Source organism: Suillus fuscotomentosus (assembly GCF_016647785.1).
Source record: "Suillus fuscotomentosus strain FC203 chromosome Unknown F5891scaffold_53, whole genome shotgun sequence".
Lineage (NCBI taxonomy): Eukaryota > Fungi > Basidiomycota > Agaricomycetes > Boletales > Suillaceae > Suillus > Suillus fuscotomentosus.
In genome coordinates this window covers 166,221-186,006 of record NW_024539565.1, presented here as the reverse complement: position 1 = coordinate 186,006, position 19,786 = coordinate 166,221, and the positions used below count along the sequence as shown (strand labels likewise).

General features: G+C 48.6%; 7 protein-coding genes across 7 annotated transcripts; 6 read left to right on the top strand and 1 right to left on the bottom strand.

Annotated features, from left to right (window-relative positions):
* Window positions 1–20: 20 nt before the first annotated feature.
* On the top strand, window positions 21–2,424 carry F5891DRAFT_1052738 (uncharacterized protein). Its single transcript, XM_041362548.1, has 8 exons — window positions 21–446; window positions 508–636; window positions 696–794; window positions 843–1,062; window positions 1,116–1,435; window positions 1,500–1,824; window positions 1,876–2,085; window positions 2,137–2,424. The coding sequence occupies exons 1-8, from the start codon at window positions 129–131 to the stop codon at window positions 2,169–2,171; spliced, it is 1,656 nt and encodes a 551-aa protein (XP_041222259.1). The 5' UTR covers window positions 21–128; the 3' UTR covers window positions 2,172–2,424.
* A 522-nt stretch (window positions 2,425–2,946) lies between these two features.
* Window positions 2,947–4,427, top strand: F5891DRAFT_1052718 (uncharacterized protein). Its single transcript, XM_041362547.1, has 7 exons — window positions 2,947–3,176; window positions 3,230–3,506; window positions 3,564–3,703; window positions 3,752–3,793; window positions 3,902–4,135; window positions 4,198–4,272; window positions 4,330–4,427. Exons 1-7 carry the CDS (start codon window positions 3,076–3,078, stop codon window positions 4,355–4,357), a joined length of 897 nt encoding a protein of 298 aa, XP_041222258.1. The 5' UTR covers window positions 2,947–3,075; the 3' UTR covers window positions 4,358–4,427.
* A 983-nt stretch (window positions 4,428–5,410) lies between these two features.
* F5891DRAFT_582427 (DNA breaking-rejoining enzyme) lies at window positions 5,411–6,980 on the bottom strand. The gene is made up of 2 exons (XM_041372360.1): window positions 6,205–6,980; window positions 5,411–6,151 (listed from the first exon to the last, which is right to left on the bottom strand). The coding sequence occupies exons 1-2, from the start codon at window positions 6,879–6,881 to the stop codon at window positions 5,812–5,814; spliced, it is 1,017 nt and encodes a 338-aa protein (XP_041222257.1). The 5' UTR covers window positions 6,882–6,980; the 3' UTR covers window positions 5,411–5,811.
* On the top strand, window positions 6,944–8,756 carry F5891DRAFT_1052697 (kinase-like protein). Its single transcript, XM_041362546.1, has 6 exons — window positions 6,944–7,337; window positions 7,396–7,500; window positions 7,557–8,013; window positions 8,060–8,120; window positions 8,172–8,333; window positions 8,392–8,756. Exons 1-6 carry the CDS (start codon window positions 7,074–7,076, stop codon window positions 8,684–8,686), a joined length of 1,344 nt encoding a protein of 447 aa, XP_041222256.1. The 5' UTR covers window positions 6,944–7,073; the 3' UTR covers window positions 8,687–8,756.
* Window positions 8,757–8,806: 50 nt separating this feature from the next.
* F5891DRAFT_1052691 (mitochondrial carrier domain-containing protein) lies at window positions 8,807–10,531 on the top strand. The gene is made up of 6 exons (XM_041362545.1): window positions 8,807–9,183; window positions 9,286–9,457; window positions 9,508–9,589; window positions 9,641–10,030; window positions 10,084–10,260; window positions 10,314–10,531. Exons 1-6 carry the CDS (start codon window positions 9,002–9,004, stop codon window positions 10,385–10,387), a joined length of 1,077 nt encoding a protein of 358 aa, XP_041222255.1. The 5' UTR covers window positions 8,807–9,001; the 3' UTR covers window positions 10,388–10,531.
* Window positions 10,532–10,906: 375 nt separating this feature from the next.
* F5891DRAFT_1052687 (uncharacterized protein) lies at window positions 10,907–15,346 on the top strand. The gene is made up of 5 exons (XM_041362544.1): window positions 10,907–11,334; window positions 11,362–11,561; window positions 11,583–13,150; window positions 13,227–13,279; window positions 13,330–15,346. Exons 1-5 carry the CDS (start codon window positions 11,151–11,153, stop codon window positions 15,048–15,050), a joined length of 3,726 nt encoding a protein of 1,241 aa, XP_041222254.1. The 5' UTR covers window positions 10,907–11,150; the 3' UTR covers window positions 15,051–15,346.
* Window positions 15,347–15,476: 130 nt separating this feature from the next.
* On the top strand, window positions 15,477–19,595 carry F5891DRAFT_958312 (Six-hairpin glycosidase-like protein; the record flags this gene model as incomplete). Its single annotated transcript, XM_041375557.1, has 18 exons — window positions 15,477–15,827; window positions 15,878–16,300; window positions 16,350–17,228; window positions 17,277–17,323; window positions 17,376–17,550; window positions 17,605–17,615; window positions 17,667–17,768; window positions 17,824–17,985; window positions 18,039–18,108; window positions 18,160–18,439; window positions 18,486–18,600; window positions 18,653–18,783; window positions 18,834–18,904; window positions 18,952–19,128; window positions 19,181–19,233; window positions 19,286–19,353; window positions 19,401–19,432; window positions 19,485–19,595. 18 exons carry the CDS (start codon window positions 15,477–15,479, stop codon window positions 19,593–19,595), a joined length of 3,258 nt encoding a protein of 1,085 aa, XP_041222253.1.
* Window positions 19,596–19,786: the final 191 nt, after the last annotated feature.

The following is a 19,786-nucleotide window of genomic DNA, read 5'->3' as shown; positions in this document are numbered from 1 at the left end:
TCAACCGTGAGAATCTGAATTTTCAGCTTGCCCTTGACTTACTCTTGTGACTTGTTCAAGCACAATTCAGTTGTCTGCCCTTACTCTTGCTCTTCCACTAGCCCATCTCCTACTATCTACTTTTCAATATGGCCGATGCTCCAAATGTCCGTGTTGTTCCCGGTGCTCTCCCTCCTACGTCACAGGCGAAAACTCAAAAGAAAAAACGTCGATCACACAAGCCAAAAACTGCAGACTCGCCTGCCGAGGGCTCTGTCATCATTCCCGATGCTACTTCTGCTGCTCTCGTTGACCGGGCACCAGAAGAGGCGGATGTGAAGGAGGGTACAGTCGCTCCAGAACTTGTTGCACCTTCTGAAGCTCCGACCTTCGACGATTTCACCCCCAAATCTAGTCCGGTTGTAGAACTTCTCCAAAAGCGCTTAAAAGCTATGAACAAGAAGATGGTACGTGAAACTATCATCGTGCATTCTAGCTTCGGCACCAGGTAGCTGACATGTCTTCCAGTCCCGCGTAGCGAGTTATGCAGCAATGGAGCACGAAAAACTAAACGATGATCAAAAGCGAACTCTGAAGACCCTTCCTTTGTTGGAGGCCGTTCACAAAGAACTAGAAGATGTCAAAAAACTGATTGAGGTTCGAACGATACCATCATTTACTCATCGACAAAAATAATAAATCTTTTTATGTACCAGTCCCACGAAGCTGACCTTGCACGTGAAACGGCAACCAGACGTGCAGAGGCTGAAGCTGCAGAGGCTGTCAGAGTCGCCGACTCTGTTGCTGCTGCCGAGGTAGGGAATTGATTGTGATTGATGAGCTTTGTAGCTGAGTTCTTCTAGGCATCGTTAGCTGGCAAAACCTCTGCTATACTGTCTCTAATCCGTCTGCATACATGTCTCTCAAATCGCCAGCCTCTTCCCGTTGCTCTTGATTTTAACGAGGCTGAAGGAGAAGCAATATTTTCTGTTTGCTCGACCCTCATCACTGAGGAGTCTGAACTCAAGCAAATAGTCTTGTCCGCTCTTCTCTTCGGACAAGGCGACTGCAATGGTGTTTCTTGTAAGAGCATTCCTCGGACTCAATAATCCAGGATTGAACTGACAGTCTGATAGATGCAAGGCTACTGGATATTGCGCAGTCATTCCTCAATCCTCCTCGTGAACCAACACCCTTACCGGCAGAGCCTGATGCAGCAACGGAAGCTGCCTCCGAGCCTTCAAGTAACTCGCACACTGAATCTCAACCTATTGCTGGTATTCCCACCACCAGCATTCTGAGTGGCACTGGTAGCTTCCATTTCATGCAAGCGAGCGAGCTTGAGACCGCTGACTTTGAGAATACCGCTGAGTGGGTTGAGAAATCCGAGATAGAGCTGACGCAGAATGGCGTTCTCGAGCACGAAGAACCCACACCTTCATTTGTGAAAGACGATGTAAGTTAGACATTCACCCAAAGATACAGTATGCTTCAGATCATAATGATCATTGACTCCGCAGGGCACACCCGCGCAACCAATTGATTGGGCCGAGGCGGACGAGGAAGGTGGTCTGCCATCGATCGCAAATCTACAAGCGAGTTTTGCTCCTTCAGGATCAGCCACTCCTGTTGCTGAACCCGTACCTGCACCTACGAATGGCATCGAAGTTGTCGCTGCCACTGCCCCGGAGCCTGAGAATGATGGCTTCACACAGCCACGAGGTCGTGGACGTGGCAGAGGTTTCCGTGGGGAGGGACGCGGTGGGCGCTACCGTGGGCGGGGTGAATTTCGCGGTGGCGATCGAGGGAACTTCCGTGGCAGTTACAGAGGCGGCGAGCGCGGTGGTCTGTCTTGATCATTTTATTCATGATTTCCACTTACTCCATTTTTCCCAGGTTACCGTGGTGAACGTGGCGAGCGCGGTGAAAGGGTCGAGCGTGGTGAGCGACCTGAGCGGGTCGAGCGTGGTGAACGGGTCGAGCGTGGTGAACGGGTCGAGCGTGGTGAGCGGCCTGAGCGGGGTGGCCGGTTTGATGGCGACTGGCGAAGCGACGAAAATCGTGGACGTGGCAGGGGACGCGGGCGCGGACGTGGAGACAGGGGTGGTGAGTAATCTATGGTGTTACTTGCATCAATTTCTGATATAAAATGCCCAGGATATCACGAGGCGCGCGGAGCTCCTCCTTCTTGAGAGTAGTTTCTGTGAACACAGGTACTGAAGGTTTCCTAGATTGCGTCTCGAGCCTGACCACAGTTGCATGCATCGCCTATGGTATATGTTTTTGATGTATGTGCACCTTACCTTCACATGAAATGACAGTCCCAGTTCTTGCTTTTTTCGTTGGAAAGCTTGTCGCGATATCAGTGACTCGGATCTTTATACTTTGTATCAATCGATCGAATTGTGAATACGTGACACTCAGTTAAGCGCTAAGCGCTTTCAACCTGAGCCCTGATTGGCGAACAGTGTGGCACATACTACTTCCTTCGTTTCTTCTGGTCTAGCTCGCCTTGCAAGGATTATGGTCATAAGAATCTTTCTCGTCAAGTATGCACTAACTAGTTGCAATTCTACTTGCAATATTACATCCGACTACAATCCGAAGTTTGAGTTACGTAAATTGTGGCTGTCTTTGTAGTGCCTGAAGTATTACATGTAGTCAGCAGACAGTCATCCTGCTTCCCACATTTGACCCCACACTCTCTACACTCAAAGTGACCCTTGTATTTTGATATGTGTTTCCTAGCGCTTTGGGAGTTCCATACCAAGATGAAGCAACACAGCCGTCCAGGCACTGCAGCTTCAGTTGCACACATATGCCTCTAATCTGATCATCTTTGATCAGTCGCTGTAGTACCTGTTCAATGCTATAGGAACCAGAGCGCTGAATATCAACTTCCATTGACAAAACCGTGCGGATAGGCTAACCTGTGCAGATGTTCGGTTGTAGGTATTACCAAAGATTAACCGATCACCGCCAGTATAAAGTAAATGATTTTGTTGTCCCAAGGTAGCAAAAAAGCCGCTGAACCGCACAACAGGACCACTGGATGAGCTTCGACCTCTTTTTCCCCCTTGCACTTACTTGCCTAAGATGTCGTCGGTTTCATTTCTCGTCGACGATAAATCTCCTTTGATACACTATGATTCTACCTGGGCTCCGGGGAACTCTGGGGATGACCCTTTAGCAGACCAGTATGTGTTTTATATCATTTGCTTTGCGATTGATGAATAACAACTATTCTCAGATACTTCCGCGGGACCTTCCAGACATCGAACGTAACATCAAGCGTCGCCACATTCTCCTTCAACGGCACGGCCTTCTGGATATATGGTGCTAAAAGGTCGAATCATGGTACATACACCGTGATGGTTGACGGCGCAAGTTTTGCGGGAAACACTGGCCAATCAAATGTCAATCTATTTCAACAAGTGCTCTTCAACCAGAGTGGCTTGACACAAGGGTCACATACGGTATCGATTACAAACACTGCCACTGGGAACCTCTACGTTGATATCGACATGGTAGAGTGTGTCTAACCTTTGACCAGTTCAACGGCTCATTGTTGTTGCTCATCAAAGGTGGTCTGGCAGACTGAATTTAGCGGGATCCAGCTAGTAACAGAGATGGTCGATGACGCGGACGCCAGATTTGAGTATCAGCAGCCAGCGTGGAATACGAACCCCACCAGTGTGAACCTGTTCAATAATGGGACTGGGCAGTGAGTGTCTCTCACGCTGTTGTGGAGGTTTTCAATAACGTCATTTAGCTCCACAAGTGTTAGTGATGCCAGTGTGACCTTGACATTCACAGTGAGTGCTGAACCAAATGTTATCCATGTTGTTCTGATCGATAATTCAAGGGCATGTCACGTAGCAACGAACACATTTGTAATTCCCAGCTAACATGCAACTTATCAAGCCGAATCTGTCAGTATATTTGGCACTGTGGGCCCTGGCAACGGTTTGTATACTGTCTCTCTCGACTCTCAACAGCCCACCCAGTACAATGCCACCGCATATTTGACTTTCTATGAAGTGATGCTTTATCATGCAGACAATCTTGGCTCTGGTCAGCACAAGGTGACCCTCGTCAACCTTCCTGAAACAAACGGACAGACACTCAATATAGACTATGCACTGCTTACATCAAGGTGAGTATGGTTATGCGCTGATTTCGCACATTCCCACACATCATGATGCTAATTAATGGAAGTTCCAATTCCTCTAGTTCAAGCTCCAGTCCGTCAGGAAGTCCATCCAGTTCCGGCGGTTCGTCAGGAACTTCAAGGTACGTACGTCAATCAACTTTTCCCACACAAATCAGTTGACCACTAGATGTATGCAGCATCAATGCGGTTTCAACTTCAACGTGAGATAAATTACTTTCAGCGACCTCAATAACTTATACGTGAGGCAGAAGTTTAGGCTCCGGGGCTATTGCAGGTATTGTCGTAGCTCTCGGTGTGGCTCTCTGTGCATCGGCAGCTGCGTTCTTCTTTTATCGGCGATGGAAATCAGCACAGGCAGCGTCGCAGGACTTGTATCAGATTCGTACGCCCCAACATCCCCCGGGAAATGCTAATATGGGTGCTTCTTCCTCAGTGGAGACAAGAAGTAATGCTAGTCTTCTCCACCAAGATACTTTGGTCCGAGGCACTTCATGGCAGTCATATCAACAGGCAGAATACGATTCTCAGAGTTCGCCTCGTACTGCAAATAGATTACATATCCCTAGCTCTAGCATGCCCACGGTAGACGAAGTCGTAGTAAGCTCGACAACACAATATCCGGTTGACGAGGTAGGAGCCATATTTTGTCTCCACTTTCACGAACAACTTCATTCAACTCTTCTCGTAGTTGGGAAGTTCACGCCGCCCTCTACCCGAAGCTCCAGGTACTCGGCAAAATATATTTCAGCTGCCAGTGCCCGACGATTCAATGGGCATCTCAAAATCTACGCCAGTGCAGCGACGCGCATCAATGCAAAGTGCTTCTGCAACCATCAGGGACAACCCACCCCCTCCTGATTACATTCAAGCTACCAGGTGATTTACCCAGGCCTTTTTAGTGTTTACCAATACATGCACCGCATGCTTTCACGCTGACTACGTCAATCGTAATTTTTATACCCGAGATCTAGACAGTAGCTGCGCAATTCTTACTTATTCACGATCACTACTAGATTACAGTCTTACGCAACTTATTTTCGTATCGGACCCGGTGCGTGTGATGTCTGCAAGTCCTGGATCTTCTTGATTGCAGACTCACTTCATGTAGAAAGATATCAATTGTTATATGCTACCTATATATTGGTTCAGTCATTTGAGGGTCAAGATTGACAGCATAGGATAGGCTAGAGTAGGATATACTGCGCTTGAATCACACCCTCTTAGCCTTTCGTGTTGCAGTCGAGTGTGCAGAAATGGAATTAGATCATAGACCTTCAATGAGAGTACGGCGGCCCGAGCGGCATCAGTTCCTCTTCAAGTAACCCTCGCCGACGCAACGCCAGGCCTGGTCAAATTGTGACATTCTACCATGTGGTATGCTACTGATACATGACAACGATGACGGAAAACGGTGATTCTCGTGCAAAATGTGTGAATGGGAAGTGCGTGATACGGCAGTGGGAAGCAAAATACGATGACGTTGTATGTATTGTATGACTGAATGTATGCGAACGAGAGCAGTGATATACGAGAAAGCAGGATCGATCATTAAGGGCTGCGATGCGGCGTTGATAGGTTAAGAAAGTGTCTTTAGTGGTGACTACGTCTGAGGTAACACACCCCGAGTCTATGAGAAACTCTGGCTCCGCCGATTCCTATCAGGGGCCCCAGAATTGGTTGCAGCGCTTCAGGAACCACTGTTCAGTCATGGAAGTCCAGGCACCGGTGGGGGTCTGGAAGGAGAAGAGAGGAGCGTGAAATGGAATGTTGGGATTGGCCTCGAGGTGACGAAAGAGGGCTGCATGAGGACATGTAAGATGGTCTCGGGAGGTAACATTGATGTCGGCGCCGTTATTACCGGTGGTTTTGGTCCATGGTATGCGGAAGGTCGAGTGACGTACATTGTTTGACTCTTGAGTGACAATGGGCAAGATAGAGCGGGTTACGTGCTTGGTCATATCAAAGGAATCAAAAGTGGGAATGACCAGTTCCTCTAGACTGGTTGTATTTCAAGTCAGATGGGGGTGAAAGAAAAACAGTGAAAGTCGTACCGACAACCACACCAGAAAATGAGACAAGCTATGGCTAGGACTACCGTATCGAAGGTATTAGAGTAGTCAAGGCCTTGGTGTAACTGAATGAGCGACTCGAGAGTGATCGGAGGATGCTGGAGATTCAAGTTTGGCGGGGCGAGAAGGCGAAGACCACGCTGGACGTGACGAAGACATTCTGAGCGTTCACCGTGCCACTGAGCGCCGTTAATGACATGCCAGAAGCGAAGGCCAGCAAGCCAATTGTTCGCGGTGCTACTGGAGATAGAACCGGCAGCATCTGCAATGAAGATGGAAAGAAGGACCTCAGAGGCAGGCATGCGGTCTTGTTCCGATATGGAGAGACGATCACAGAATTGATTAAAATGTAGTAGGCCTGCACCGTAGTCATTGCGGGTGCGTTCGTCAAGGGATTCTGCCATGACAAAGAATAATTTGACTACATAGGACTCTGGATAAAGTTGTTCTAGCTGATTTTGAAAAGTGACGCCGTGAGGGGTGGTCCAGAGAAGGACGCGTTCGCTAGCAAGTACAGAAGGACGGTAGGAAGATGGACCACAAGACTCGTCGCTTGGTACGCGAATTGGCTCATAGGGACGAGTTGCTCCAGCTGTCTCACGGACCTGAGGTGGAGAGCCATTACTGTGCCAGGACCCGGCGGCGGCGGCTTCACGCATCACGTTTTCGTATAACTTCGAGGTCAACACGAGATATGACGAGTCTTTGAGAACGGATGTGATGAAGAGAGAATGAATCCGAATTCCGATGGATCTACGTATACGATGACAGCGTGAGCTATATATGATCCACTACGTCTTGATGAAGCCATTATCACTTGAGCACAATTTTCAGCTATAAATCAGTTCACAATGCATGAAGAATGGTCGCACACGCTCCTCCAATCTGATCCAATGCGCTTCTATCGTCATAAACGCGACCGCCTACACCAGGCTGTCACGTCCAAGTACACCATCCTTGGTTTCATATCTTCAGGAACGTATGGTCGCGTGTACAAGGCGCAGAGCCTGGAGCCGGACGGGCAGATCCATGCGATTAAAAAGTTTAAACCAGACAAAGAAGGAGATGTTGTCACATATACTGGTATCAGTCAGAGCGCTATTCGAGAAATCGCAGTAAGCTTGTTCATTTTGTTCTGCATCAGAAGGCTTCAGCGGTCAGTTACTCATCTAGCTGAATCGAGAAATCTCTCATGAGAATGTTGTTGCTCTCAAGGAGGTTATCCTAGAAGACAAGTCGATATACATGGTTTTCGAATATGCTGAACATGATTTTCTTGTACGTCCCGTCTGTCTAATATTTTGAGTTGTTTCTTTGACCACGCTTTGGCGCAGCAAGTAATACATCACTATTCGCAAACCCTTCGGATACAGATCGCATCACAAGTTCTCAAGTCCCTGATCTATCAGCTTCTCAATGGCCTGGTATACCTTCACTCTGCACATATCCTTCACAGGGACCTTAAGCCTGCCAATATCCTTATCACTGCATCTGGTGTGGTGAAAATAGGAGATCTGGGACTTGCACGATTAATATACCAACCGCTTCAGCCGCTCTTTGCGGGTGACAAAGTTGTTGTCACTATCTGGTACCGAGCTCCCGAACTCCTATTAGGTGCAAAACATTACAACAAGGCAGTAGATTGTTGGGCTGTCGGATGCGTCTTCGCTGAGTTGGCGAGTCTCCGGCCGATATTCAAGGGCGAGGAGGCAAAATTAGATTCTAAGAAAAATGTCCCTTTTCAGCGCGATCAGCTACTCAAGATTTTCGAGGTTCTTGGAACACCAGCTGGTAAGAGGCGGCATATTTACCAGTGCGTTTTTCTCACTTCTTTTAGAAAAGGATTGGTCAGGCCTCAAAGACATGCCGGAGTATCAGAATATGAAACGCCTTGACACGTGAATTGTTTCCCTTGCATCCGGAATGGCCTTGGACCGAAATTATTACAGGTACCCAAATCGCCTCGCTGAGTGGTGCCAAACACGCATCCGTTCGCAGCAAGGCTATGATCTCATTCGCCAGCTCTTCGCGTACGATCCGGATAAGCGCTTAACGGCCAAAGAAGCGCTTGCACACAAATGGTTTCAAGAAGATCTTCGGCCGACAAGAAAGTACGTCACATGCAGCCTGTTTTCATGTAGCTCCTCGTTGTCGCTCACAATAATGTAGCGTGTTTTTTCCTGTTTCCGCTCACCATCTGCCGCCTCAACGGCGAATCACTCAAGATGAGGCACCATCTATGATGGGCATACCTGCACCCACACAGGCACAGACACTGTCGCAAGTAGCTCCGGGGCATGGCCAGGCTCAAGGGCAGCACCTATCACAGCAGTCTCAGGTAAATCTTTCCCAACAATCCAAACCAGGTAGTACTGCTAGTTTCGGTAGCGTTAGTGGGGGAGCCGTTGGAAGCTTCTCAGGTGGTCAGGGAGGTTCTGCCAGAAAGAAGCCCAGAGTTGGATAGTTCATTATGTCTTGTAAATACGGTCGCTTTGTAGAATTTTGTTTTGTTTCCATTCCGTTAGCTGTTCAAACTTCCAAACGTTGAACAAGAAAGTTCAGGCCTTGTGCCAACCTTGTGCTCCAAATTTGAATCACGTGATGCTTCTGTTCGCCACACCGATCAAGACGAACGTTCATTTGCACACACACCAAGTACTTGTCCGTATACATAGCACCACAGGCTGAGCCCTGTGTTTTGCTTCACCCGTTCCCTTTCACGTTCCTATCATATACAACCCTTAATCACTCTCTTCATGCACTTTTTGCGCAAGCTCTCATGACATCCACACAGTCGTCACAATCTTCACAGCCGAAAATCTCCCACAGTATGGCAGCTGTGAACGGACAAAAGCAAAGGTTCTGGATGCCAGAGATAGCATCATACTTTGTCGCAGGTGGAGCTGCCGGGGCTGCTTCACGCACGGTCGTTAGTCCTTTAGAAAGGCTCAAAATCATCCAGTGAGTCCCTGCATGGTGATTCAATCTCCGTCTGTTCGGATCACCGCTGCATTCTTTTCTCCGGGCACCGCTCGATCTTACAAACTCTTTTTGCGCTACCAGACAAGTGCAACCGCAAACGTCAGATGGTCAGTATAAGGGAGTCTGGCGGAGTCTTGTCAGGATGTGGAAGGAGGAAGGCTTTAGAGGCTTTATGAGAGGGAATGGGATTAACTGCCTCCGAATCGTGCCTTACAGCGCCGTACAGTTCACTACGTACGAACAATTGAAGAAGGTGTGGGTCATTTATCGGCTCCTTGAAGCCCTCTCATTAATTTTTCTCAGTGGTTTACGGCCTATGGGACAAAGGAACTCGATACCCCCAAACGGCTGGCTAGTGGTGCGCTAGCGGGGATCACGTCTGTTTGTGCGCAGCGATTACTCATTTTACTTTATCATTATCTCATATATTCCGCAGGCGCGACATACCCACTAGATCTTGTACGGTCAAGATTGTCGATCGCAACAGCTAGCATACCTTTGCAGGCTAAACAAGCACTGCCGAGCTCCTCAGTTATGGCAACATCCGGGGTGAAGCAGGCGCTAGCGTCTGCATATCATACTTCTTCCAGCTCATTAAACCAAATGGTATCAAAGAGAGCTGAGCTAACCATGGTCGGGATGACATTGAAAGTGATGCGAGAAGAGGGTGGAGTTCCCGGTCTTTATCGGGGCCTAGTTACTACTGCGGTTGGAGTTGCACCATATGTAGGCATCAACTTTGCAACATACGAGGCGTTGCGTGGCGTCGTAACACCTCCTGGAAAAAATAACATTGTGAGGAAGTTGGCATGCGGAGCGATAGCTGGTACGTTCGCACTACACTCACTATTCCAGGGGGTTTCTGATCCGTTACTGCAGGATCCATATCACAAACTCTAACATACCCATTCGACGTGCTGAGACGGAAGATGCAAGTGACTGGAATGGCCGATGGAGGGCTGGGATATCATTACAATGGTGCGTTTGATGCATTACGTTCTATCATTCGCACGGAAGGACTCCGAGGATTGTATCGTGGACTATGGCCAAATCTGCGTGAGCATGAATCATTGTCCACATGACTTTCATAGACTGAAATATTTGAGCAGTCAAAGTTGCACCTAGTATCGCCACGTCATTCTTCACCTATGAGTTGGTGAAGGAACTATTGGTCACGCCATAAAGATCTATCTACACTAGATCTAGATAAACGACACATCACCTGGACACACTATACATAATTGTTTTTTATATACATATTTTCCCTCGTAGTATGTATATAGTATGGTGTATGTAGCATAGAATGGTAGTGTGACTTGAGACGGAACCGTACGCGGAATGGTCTACGGAGAAATCCGGATTGATATTGGCACCGGTCCCCGGAACTTGTATATGTGTGTGGCTGTGTTATGCAAATTTAGACTGCCTCATTTTGAATCATTACGGTTGCCTCAAGGCGATTAGCAGGGAAAGCACACGGCGACGACGGGCGGTAATCTGCCTCTTTGTTTCTTGACCACCATCATCTAGAGCGCAGTCAAGCGCTGTAACCAGCAGCGTTCCGGTGTGCGGTCCTGGCTGACCCGTTTGGACTATCTAGGCAACAATCTGTCGAGCTAAAGTTTTAACTGAACCGGTTAAACGAATATCTTTGTTCAAACCGTCTAGCCCTTAGGATCACTGTTGATCCTATCATTGCTGTTCATGCTACTTTAAATACGCACGGTACGTGTTATGCTATCATTATCTTTTGTAATTGTCTTCTTCTGCTTCCATCCTCACACTCACCGCATTGCTATCTTCGTACCTTTACGCCTCTTTCTCCACTTGTAACAGATCTGTACTAACTTCCTTCCCTTGCGTTTCAGACCCATAATTATATATTAAAGGCTATCCCCGAGTCTATATCGTGTTTGTCCGAATCTGTCTAGTCGCCTACTAGCATCATGCTTGGAAATCATTCTCGCTCTCAGGACCACCACGTTGTCCAGATCAAGCAACCGTTCTCCATGTCTTTGGCATCACTTTCGTCCTCGTTGTCTTCATCAACTGCATCTTCCACGCTGCTGCCTGCAGGGCCTTCCTCTAGCCAATTCAATATCGCAACCGATCAGCTACTCCCTACATCTTGTTCTTCCACGTTCAAGAGTCGTTCAGGTGGTCTTATTTCCAACCCAGTACCTTGCTCGTTTCCCTCTGCACCTCCAATGGGTCAGGTAAACAGCCGCCCACAGGTTGCTACGGTACTTTCACCACCGTCATCACCAGCTCCTACTTTGCCAGGCACTAGTCTGTCAACAGGATTCAGCCTTGCCCGTGCCTTTGGTGGACGACGTAAAAAATCCGAGATTCTCAATGTCTCTTCTGGCTCATCGCAGCATAGTGGCAGCAGAGCGAAAGACTCCCAGAGTGGCGACGAGGATTACCCTGGAACCCCACGCAGCGCACCATCCCGCCCATACGGGGCCAAACAGTTGACTCTCTCCCTCGCTTCGCATGTGTTCAGCAAGAAACATTCAGGCTCGGCCCCTGCCTCACCTGCGGTGAGCCTTGCGCCTCCACCGCCTCCACCGAAGATTACTGCGCCACATCCCGTGTCACGCCTCGCACCTGTGAACACAGACATCGACCAGCGAGTCTCGGTAATGACTACCACGAGTCCTATTGCGCCAGCTTTGGATTACATGCGCAGAACAGATGAAGCTTCAGAATTTGTGGCATCCAAGGAGAATGAAAGAAGAGATCTCGAGAAATCGGATATGAAGGAGATCCGGAGAAAGAGCGATTCTACGTTGAGCCATCACACAATCAAGCCTGGATTCGGAACAAGAGGCCCTCGCCCAGTCTCAATGGCAGAATCATTGCAGTCGAATCACACCATCGTTCCGGTTAGCAAGCGCTTGAGTACGTTCCACGATAATTATATGCCTGAAGAAGATGATGATGGTGAGAGGATTACGGAGAAGGGATTCCACACGCCATTACGCTCTACGTCACCTTTCGGTCCTGGATCACCAGCGTCATCCATAAAAGTGAGCCGGGACAGGCGTTCACAGTCTGTCAATCTTGGCCCTCCCTTAACGTTGATGACCACGGCTCCGGATTGTACTGCAGCGACCGTTTCCATGAGCATGGATACCATTCCCGTTGTTCCCAGATCCGTATCAGGGGATAAGGGAAGATCAGTTGTTGAATTTTCAGCCCTGCCTTCTAGCCCAAGAAGGCCATCACCTGTCCCGTCACGCACGAATGATAGTTTATTGGATAGCCGCTCATCTTCTCCTTTGCACCCAGAGCGCAATTTGCCAGATATTCCTGCACCCCACCGACGCGTTCCACTAGCATCGCCAGGAACACATTCGCCACCATCATTCAGACAGACAGCTATCAGCATAACTGGTCTTGCCCCTGCTGCTGGCCTTGCTAGGCGTGCGGTTGAGAAGATGGGTCGTGTCTGGGGCAAGGCCTCTTCCTCCACTTCGGGCTACCCACCACCTCCAGGCTGGGCACACAACAATCGCTCGCCCCTCTCACGGGCTACTTCTGGTATCGACGAGCCACCTATGAAGACGCACCGACACGCACCTCACGCATCTTCTGGAAGTTGGAGTGTCAGTTCGGCTGGCTCATCTTCGGACCATGAGGGACTCTTGGCATCAACTGTCCCTATTCTTGGAAAGCGTCTGCGTGGTCCGGTCCGCCTGAGTCCTAGAGGTGCCGGTGTTGCTGGCGGACTTGTTTTTGGACGAGATATGAAGACATGCGTAAGGGACACAGCAATTGACTCTGTCCGCACCGCGTTGCGTGCCAAGGAGTTTGACAGCAGCGCCACACAAGATGCAGACAGCACGCTCAGCAGTGCTCCAAGTCTTCCTTCAGCTGCGCTGGAGAGTCGCCAATTGCCCGCGTTGGTTGTCAGGTGTGCACAGCACATTCCTTACCTGGGGTGTACAGGAGCTTGGGTTGTTCCGGTATGATCTCGTTTGTTATCAGGAGGTATTTATCTCATTCTTCCTTTTTAGTGTTAATGGAAGGTCATCTCATGTCGCAAAATTACGATCAGAATTTGATACTGGTAAGCTTTACGCCTCGATGCAGTTGGATTGGTTACTATTGTTTTCGTAGGTGCCGACTTCGACATCGCTCAATGCAGTCCTGGTGATCTCGACCCTCATGCCGTAGCATCCATCTTCAAGGCCTATCCTCCGCGAACGTACGTGGCTGATCGCATCGTGCATGTCGTGCTCCTAACATGTACCCTAGTTCCTGAACCAATTCTAACGAATGCTCTGTCGACTTCGTTCGAAGCCGCAATGACATCGGAGCGTCTCACACACAATGCGTTGGAACCTACCCCAAGTCCACGGAACATTCACCCTGGATTGCGCAAGCCTCCTTCGTTGTCAACTCTGGCTATGCCAAATTTCTCTGGATTGCATCCACCATCAGAGCTACTCCGCAAGGCACTCTCTTCGCTGATTGCCCGCCTGCCACAAGAAAACCGTGATCTTCTACTCACAGTCACAGAGCTGATCAACGCGACATCCCAACGCAGTCAAGACACGAAGATGCCATTGAACAATCTGTTGCTTGTCTTGTGTCCAAGCTTGACCATGAATCCGTCCCTGTTGCAGGCGCTATGTGAAAGCCAAGGTATCTGGGATGAAGTTCAGGATCTGGTTGCTCCTATCCGCCCTTCGCGGGAGAGCGTCCCGTCCCTTCACGACGTTCTAGAAGAAGAACAGCTCGACAACCAAGATGATAGGATAAGCCCAACGCACGACGACACCCAATCCTGTCGGGCACTTCCAGAGGTTCCTACCGATGACGTGGCTGAGCCACTCACTGCACCGGCGAATACGCCTGTTGATCTTAGCTCATCACAGTCTTCAATATCGACCAGGCAGAGTTTGGATGCTGCAGGATCTACATCTGACACACCATCATTTGCACATACAGATGATAGTTCTTCGTTGTCGCAGTCCTCGCAGCGCGAGCATCCCATAACCCCGCCTTCAGTTAACATCCAACTTCCAAACCCTTACTCCCTACCGTCGCTCTCCTCCTCAACGTCGTCGTTGTCCAGCCCTTCTATATCGTCGAAATCTCCTATTCGGTCCTCCAAGCGTCTTCCATTCCTGGATGACATCACTGAACCTCAAACCTCGACCTCGCCACACACCCTAGTTATCGCCGATCCTACACTTATCTCACTACCCACATCTCGACCTGATCAACCACAATTCCAGTTTCCTTCTACTGGCGGAGAATTCGCACAGCTGCACACAGTCATGCATCGCAAATCAACTCCGTCTATGTCATTCCCTGGTGTCCAACAGGCAGAAATCACTCGATCCAACTCCTTTGCTTCCCGCGCGAAACGCATGAAAAAACCATCGCTTCACTTACTCTTTTCCAAACGCTCTGCTTCACCCGTGTCTTCGCCCGTCAACTTCGCCCCAGCATATTCACGGAATTCGTCGACTTCGGAGTCACCAGTGTCCATGATGACAGCTCAATCTACCGGCAGATTTAGCTTCCCTCCCGTGCTGAACACAAAAATTGACTCGTCTTCCATCTCACTTGCGCTAGGTATTGAGGAGGAAGAGCAATCGGATATCGCTACTTCTGTTGGGCATGGAACTGCTAAGAATGTGCCTGCGGAGCCTCGTGAGTCGATGGCCCTGTTGACGCCAGTATTACCCGGTGGACTTCCAAGATCTCCGGCGATAATGACCTCGCGAGCACCATATCGTCATCTCGATGTCTCCTTTCCAGACGACGATGAATTTAGCGAGGATGATTGGACGCAAAGCGTGCTGTTGGCGGGGGGTGCAGTCTGGTGAAGCGGTAATTAAAGCTATAAATCATCCACATATTCCAGGCAACTTCTAATATTTCCCTTGGACTTTTCCCATCTGATCTGCGGGCGGGTCTCACTTATCATCTCACGTCACTCCATAGGCTTGATTCACTTATATACGCCAATCTAGGTTGTTTCGGTTTTTGTTTTGTTTTTCGTGTTGAGGCCCATCTACAACAAACGTGACAAGTATACTACACGCATACCCCTTCTTTTTTCCGTACACCATTGATAATCTTGGTTTATAAAACTTTGACGTGGGTGGTTACTTGAACTTTATTGATTGATGTCATAAGGCGTGGGGCCTAGCCTGAGTCTGCTCCACCAGTGGTAGACTAATATTTCAAACGCACCACTTCCATTGCATACAAAAGTGATAGCCAGCTTCACCATCTCTCTTCCCGCTATCATGTTGTCAGATTCCATCAAGACCCTGCAGCAGAAACTTTTTAGAGGGGTTGAAGAGACCAATGGCTCGGACATTCAGCAAACGGATTCGCGTGATCCTGGACTGACCATCCAAATTCCAAAGGCAGAATTTGTGGCACCACTGGCTCCCAAACCACCGCCAAAGACTTCAAAGGCTATTTCAGGGGATCTCAAAACTGAGGAATATGGTTCGATCAAGAGCTATAAACAGCGGTTATCTGAAGCATTAGGCGTGGACTATCATGGAGTTGAGAAATATCGTTTACTGCAGGATGAGAATCGTGAGCGTCACTGGAAGCGGTGGGGACCGTATCTCAGCGACAGGCAATGGGTAGGTGCAAGCCTCATCTCGGTGATCACGCACTGATGAAGTCATATTAGGCAACTGTACGAGAGGACTACTCAGACAATGGTGACGCCTGGAGTCATTTCCCCCATGAACATTCCCGATCCCGAGCGTACAGATGGGGCGAAGATGGCATTGGTGGCATCTCGGACAGTCATCAGCGCCTTTGTTTTTCACTTTCTCTCTGGAATGAGCAGGACTCCATCCTGAAGGAAAGGCTATTCGGAGTCACCGGCCACCAGGGAAACCACGGAGAAGATGTCAAGGAAATCTACTACTATTTGGATTCAACTCCAACTCATTCATATATGAAGTTCTTATATAAGTATCCTCAACGCAGTTATCCATACGAGGAACTTGTGAATGAGAACGTTCACCGTGACCGGAACGTTGAGGAGTATGAACTTTTAGATACGAATGTCTTCGATGACGATCGCTACTGGGATGTTTTCATGGAGGTCGGTTTCTCCTGCGTATAGTAATAATCGATGATAACAAAATATCCAGTATGCGAAAGACGAAGACGACCCAGATAATGTTTACATCCGTATTACGAGCTACAACCGAGGACCTGATCCCGCTACCTTGCATATCATCCCGCAACTGTGGTTCAGGAATACCTGGTCCTGGCCTGCACATAAACCGCCCATGCCATCTCTATCCGCTGCCACTACCAATGGTGATATTAGCTACATCAAGGTTAAACACCCTGAAATGGGGGGGAACTTCCTGTGTTGCCTACCGTCTCCCCCACCTATGGGTCCGGACGGGGAATTTGTTGGTGATGAAGATGCTGTTGTAAAACCAGATTTATTGTTTACAGAAAACAACACAAATTTCCGCCGATTATATGGCGGCACCAATCAGGGTGTATACGTGAAAGATGCCTTTCACGATCATATCATTCCATCACACAGACCTCAGCGAGAACGCTCAGACTCACAAGGGACGCATGGCTCGAGTACTCCACTCCCAGCAGTATCAACCCCTACTCGCGACGCTCCACTCGGGGAGTTGTCGTTTGTGAGCCCCGAAAAATGTGGAACCAAGTCGGCTGCGCACTATATCTTCCGCGATGTCCCAGGCCGAGGTGGATGTGCCGTGGTTCGTCTGAAGTTGACTCCACTTTCTCCTAATAGGGACAGAAGCCTCGAAGACGAGGGTGCTTTTGATGATGTCGTAGAGGAGCGCCGGCAAGAAGCAAATGAGTTTTATAATTCTCTGCTCTTTGGTCCCATTAGCGATGACTTGAAGCAAGTCATGAGGCAAGCACTTGGAGGCATGCTTTGGACGAAGCAGTTCTATTACTTTGTACAAAAGGAGTGGATTGAAGGCGATCCAGCCCAACCTCCCCCTCCACCTGGACGCCAACATATTCGTAACAAGGTTAGTCCAATATGCTTACCAATCTATTCAGCACTAATTAGTCCACAGCACTGGCGTCATATGCACATAGAAGATATTCTTTCCATGCCCGACAAGTATGTTGGCAGCTCAGTTGTTTTAGGTTGTAGCTCACGGAAGGCTTTCCAGGTGGGAATACCCTTTCTTTGCGGCATGGGACACAGCATTTCATTGCATCCCCCTCGCCGTAGTGGACCCTGTATTCGCAAAGAAGCAATTAGATATATTGACTCGAGAATGGTATATGAAGCCTGATGGTCAGATTCCTGCATACGAATGGAACTTTAGTGATGTAAACCCACCGGTGAGTGTCTGTATCTTATTGGCGAGTGTACCTTCTAAATGATCCGTGGACTAGGTCCATGCCTGGTACGTAAATTAGTCCGCGATGGCGGGATCGCATCGCTGATAGTGATGTAGGGCGACGTTTAGAGTCTTCAAAATAGAACGTAAGCTTACTGGCAGGGAAGATATGCCTTTCTTGGAACGTGTCTTCCAGAAGTTACTGCTCAATTTCACGTGGTAAGTATGAGTTCGCTTTTCTACTCCTTCGTCACCCCTGATTGCCGCTTCTGAGGTGGGTCAACCGCAAGGATTCTGGGGGGAACAATGTATTCGAGGGAGGATTTCTTGGACTTGATAATATCGGCATCTTTAACCGTTCGGAGCCACTCCCTACGGGTGGAAACCTGCGTCAGGCGGATGGCACTGCTTGGATGGCATTTTATTGTTTGAATATGTGAGCTCCGTGGCACTCCCTTTTTTTTTGGCTATATATTCATTATTTGTCAGGTTAAACATAGCCCTTGAACTGGCAAAGCACAATGCTGTATATGAAGACATTGCTTCCAAGTTCTTTGAGGTGGGCCAGTTCTGCCAGTCAAATTCTACAAACCCGCTTACTTTATCTTAGCACTTCATATTCATCGCAGATGCTATGACTTATAGATCAGGTGAACACGAGTCGAGCCTGTGGAACGAAGAAGATGGGATGTACTATGATGCCATTGAGTTTGGTCCAGGGAATTCGGTTCAGCTTCCCGTAAGGAGCCTCGTCAGTCTCATTCCTCTCTACGCGACCCTTGTTTTGGAACCTGCCGTAATCAATCGATTCCCTGGATTCAAGAAGCGCATGGAATGGTTCCTGGATAACCGGCCTGAAATATCGGGAAGAAATATGGCTAATATGAGGGGTGAGTCGATCACATATTTTCGTGTGCTCTATTCACCATGTGGTAGCTGGAGGTAGGGGCGAACGGCGTTTACTTGCTTTGGCCAGCAAAGAACGTCTGGTGCGCATACTGGAAAAGATGCTAGACGAGGATGAGTTCTTCAGCGAATACGGCATTCGTTCGTAAGTATTTTCCACGTAGTGGTCGCTGGGCTGCTCTGATGAACGGAGATAGTTTATCTAAGTTACATAAGGAAAAGCCTTGGGGGATGCAGGTGAACGGAGATTGGCATGAGGTAGGATATTGGCCTGGAGAATCTCACTCTGGAATGTTTGGTGGAAATTCAAATTGGAGAGGACCTATCTGTAGGCTCATTTAACTATTCCGAGATTACGCGTCTCTAATCGGTTTTCAGGGCTTGCCGTCAACTTCCTTTTGATAGAGAGTCTGCAGCGGTTTTATCAATATTACGGCGATGAGCTGCAGGTAAGCGTAAATGGTTTGTACGTCCCTTCACACTGACACTTCTTCAGGTTGAATGTCCCACAGGAAGTGGAGATTACATGAACCTCGTGGAGGTGGCAGAGGAGATACAACATCGTATAATTCACATTTTTGGACGTGACGTGGAAGGCAAAAGGGCTACCAACGGTGGGAACGTGAGGCTTGACCAAGACCCGCATTTCCGCGATTACGTCTCTTTTTATGAGGTAATATTTTATCGATACTTCACGCCTGAGCTTACACCCTATATCTCGGCAGTTTTTCCATGGAGATACGGGACGCGGTTTAGGAGCATCGCATCAAACAGGATGGTGAGTTGCATGCTATTATGGAGGTAGAACGGGTGTAATCAGCGGTGTCTAGGACTGGCCTCGTTGCATATCATATCCTACAAAGCGGTGTCAGCTGTCGGCTGCCGAAAACTCCACGAAGTATGTGCTCTTGCTGTACACTTGACTGTTATCGACCTTTTTTGTAGCACCCCGCAGCCTCGTCAATCATTACTTTGATGTGAGTGGCATCTATCAGGGAAATTAATCATCTGGCTTACATAGCACCGCAGGAAACAATTGATTCTCAATCGGAGCACGGTGGAGATGCACAATCACTGCACAGTGCTATTAGTGCACTAGAGCTGTACACATTGGGCGACATCTCTCCAGATGCATTGTGATATCTGACAATGGCTACCTTCCAATTCGCTTATCATATAGACCACGCCTTGTCAATGTTAGATGCGAAGACATACCTGTACAGCTCTGTACAGAAGACATGATGTATTTGAAACGTAGCAATGAGTGCAGTATTCTAATAAAAATTACACGTGACTAGTGCTCCACTTTTAGATGATACGAATACCCAAGG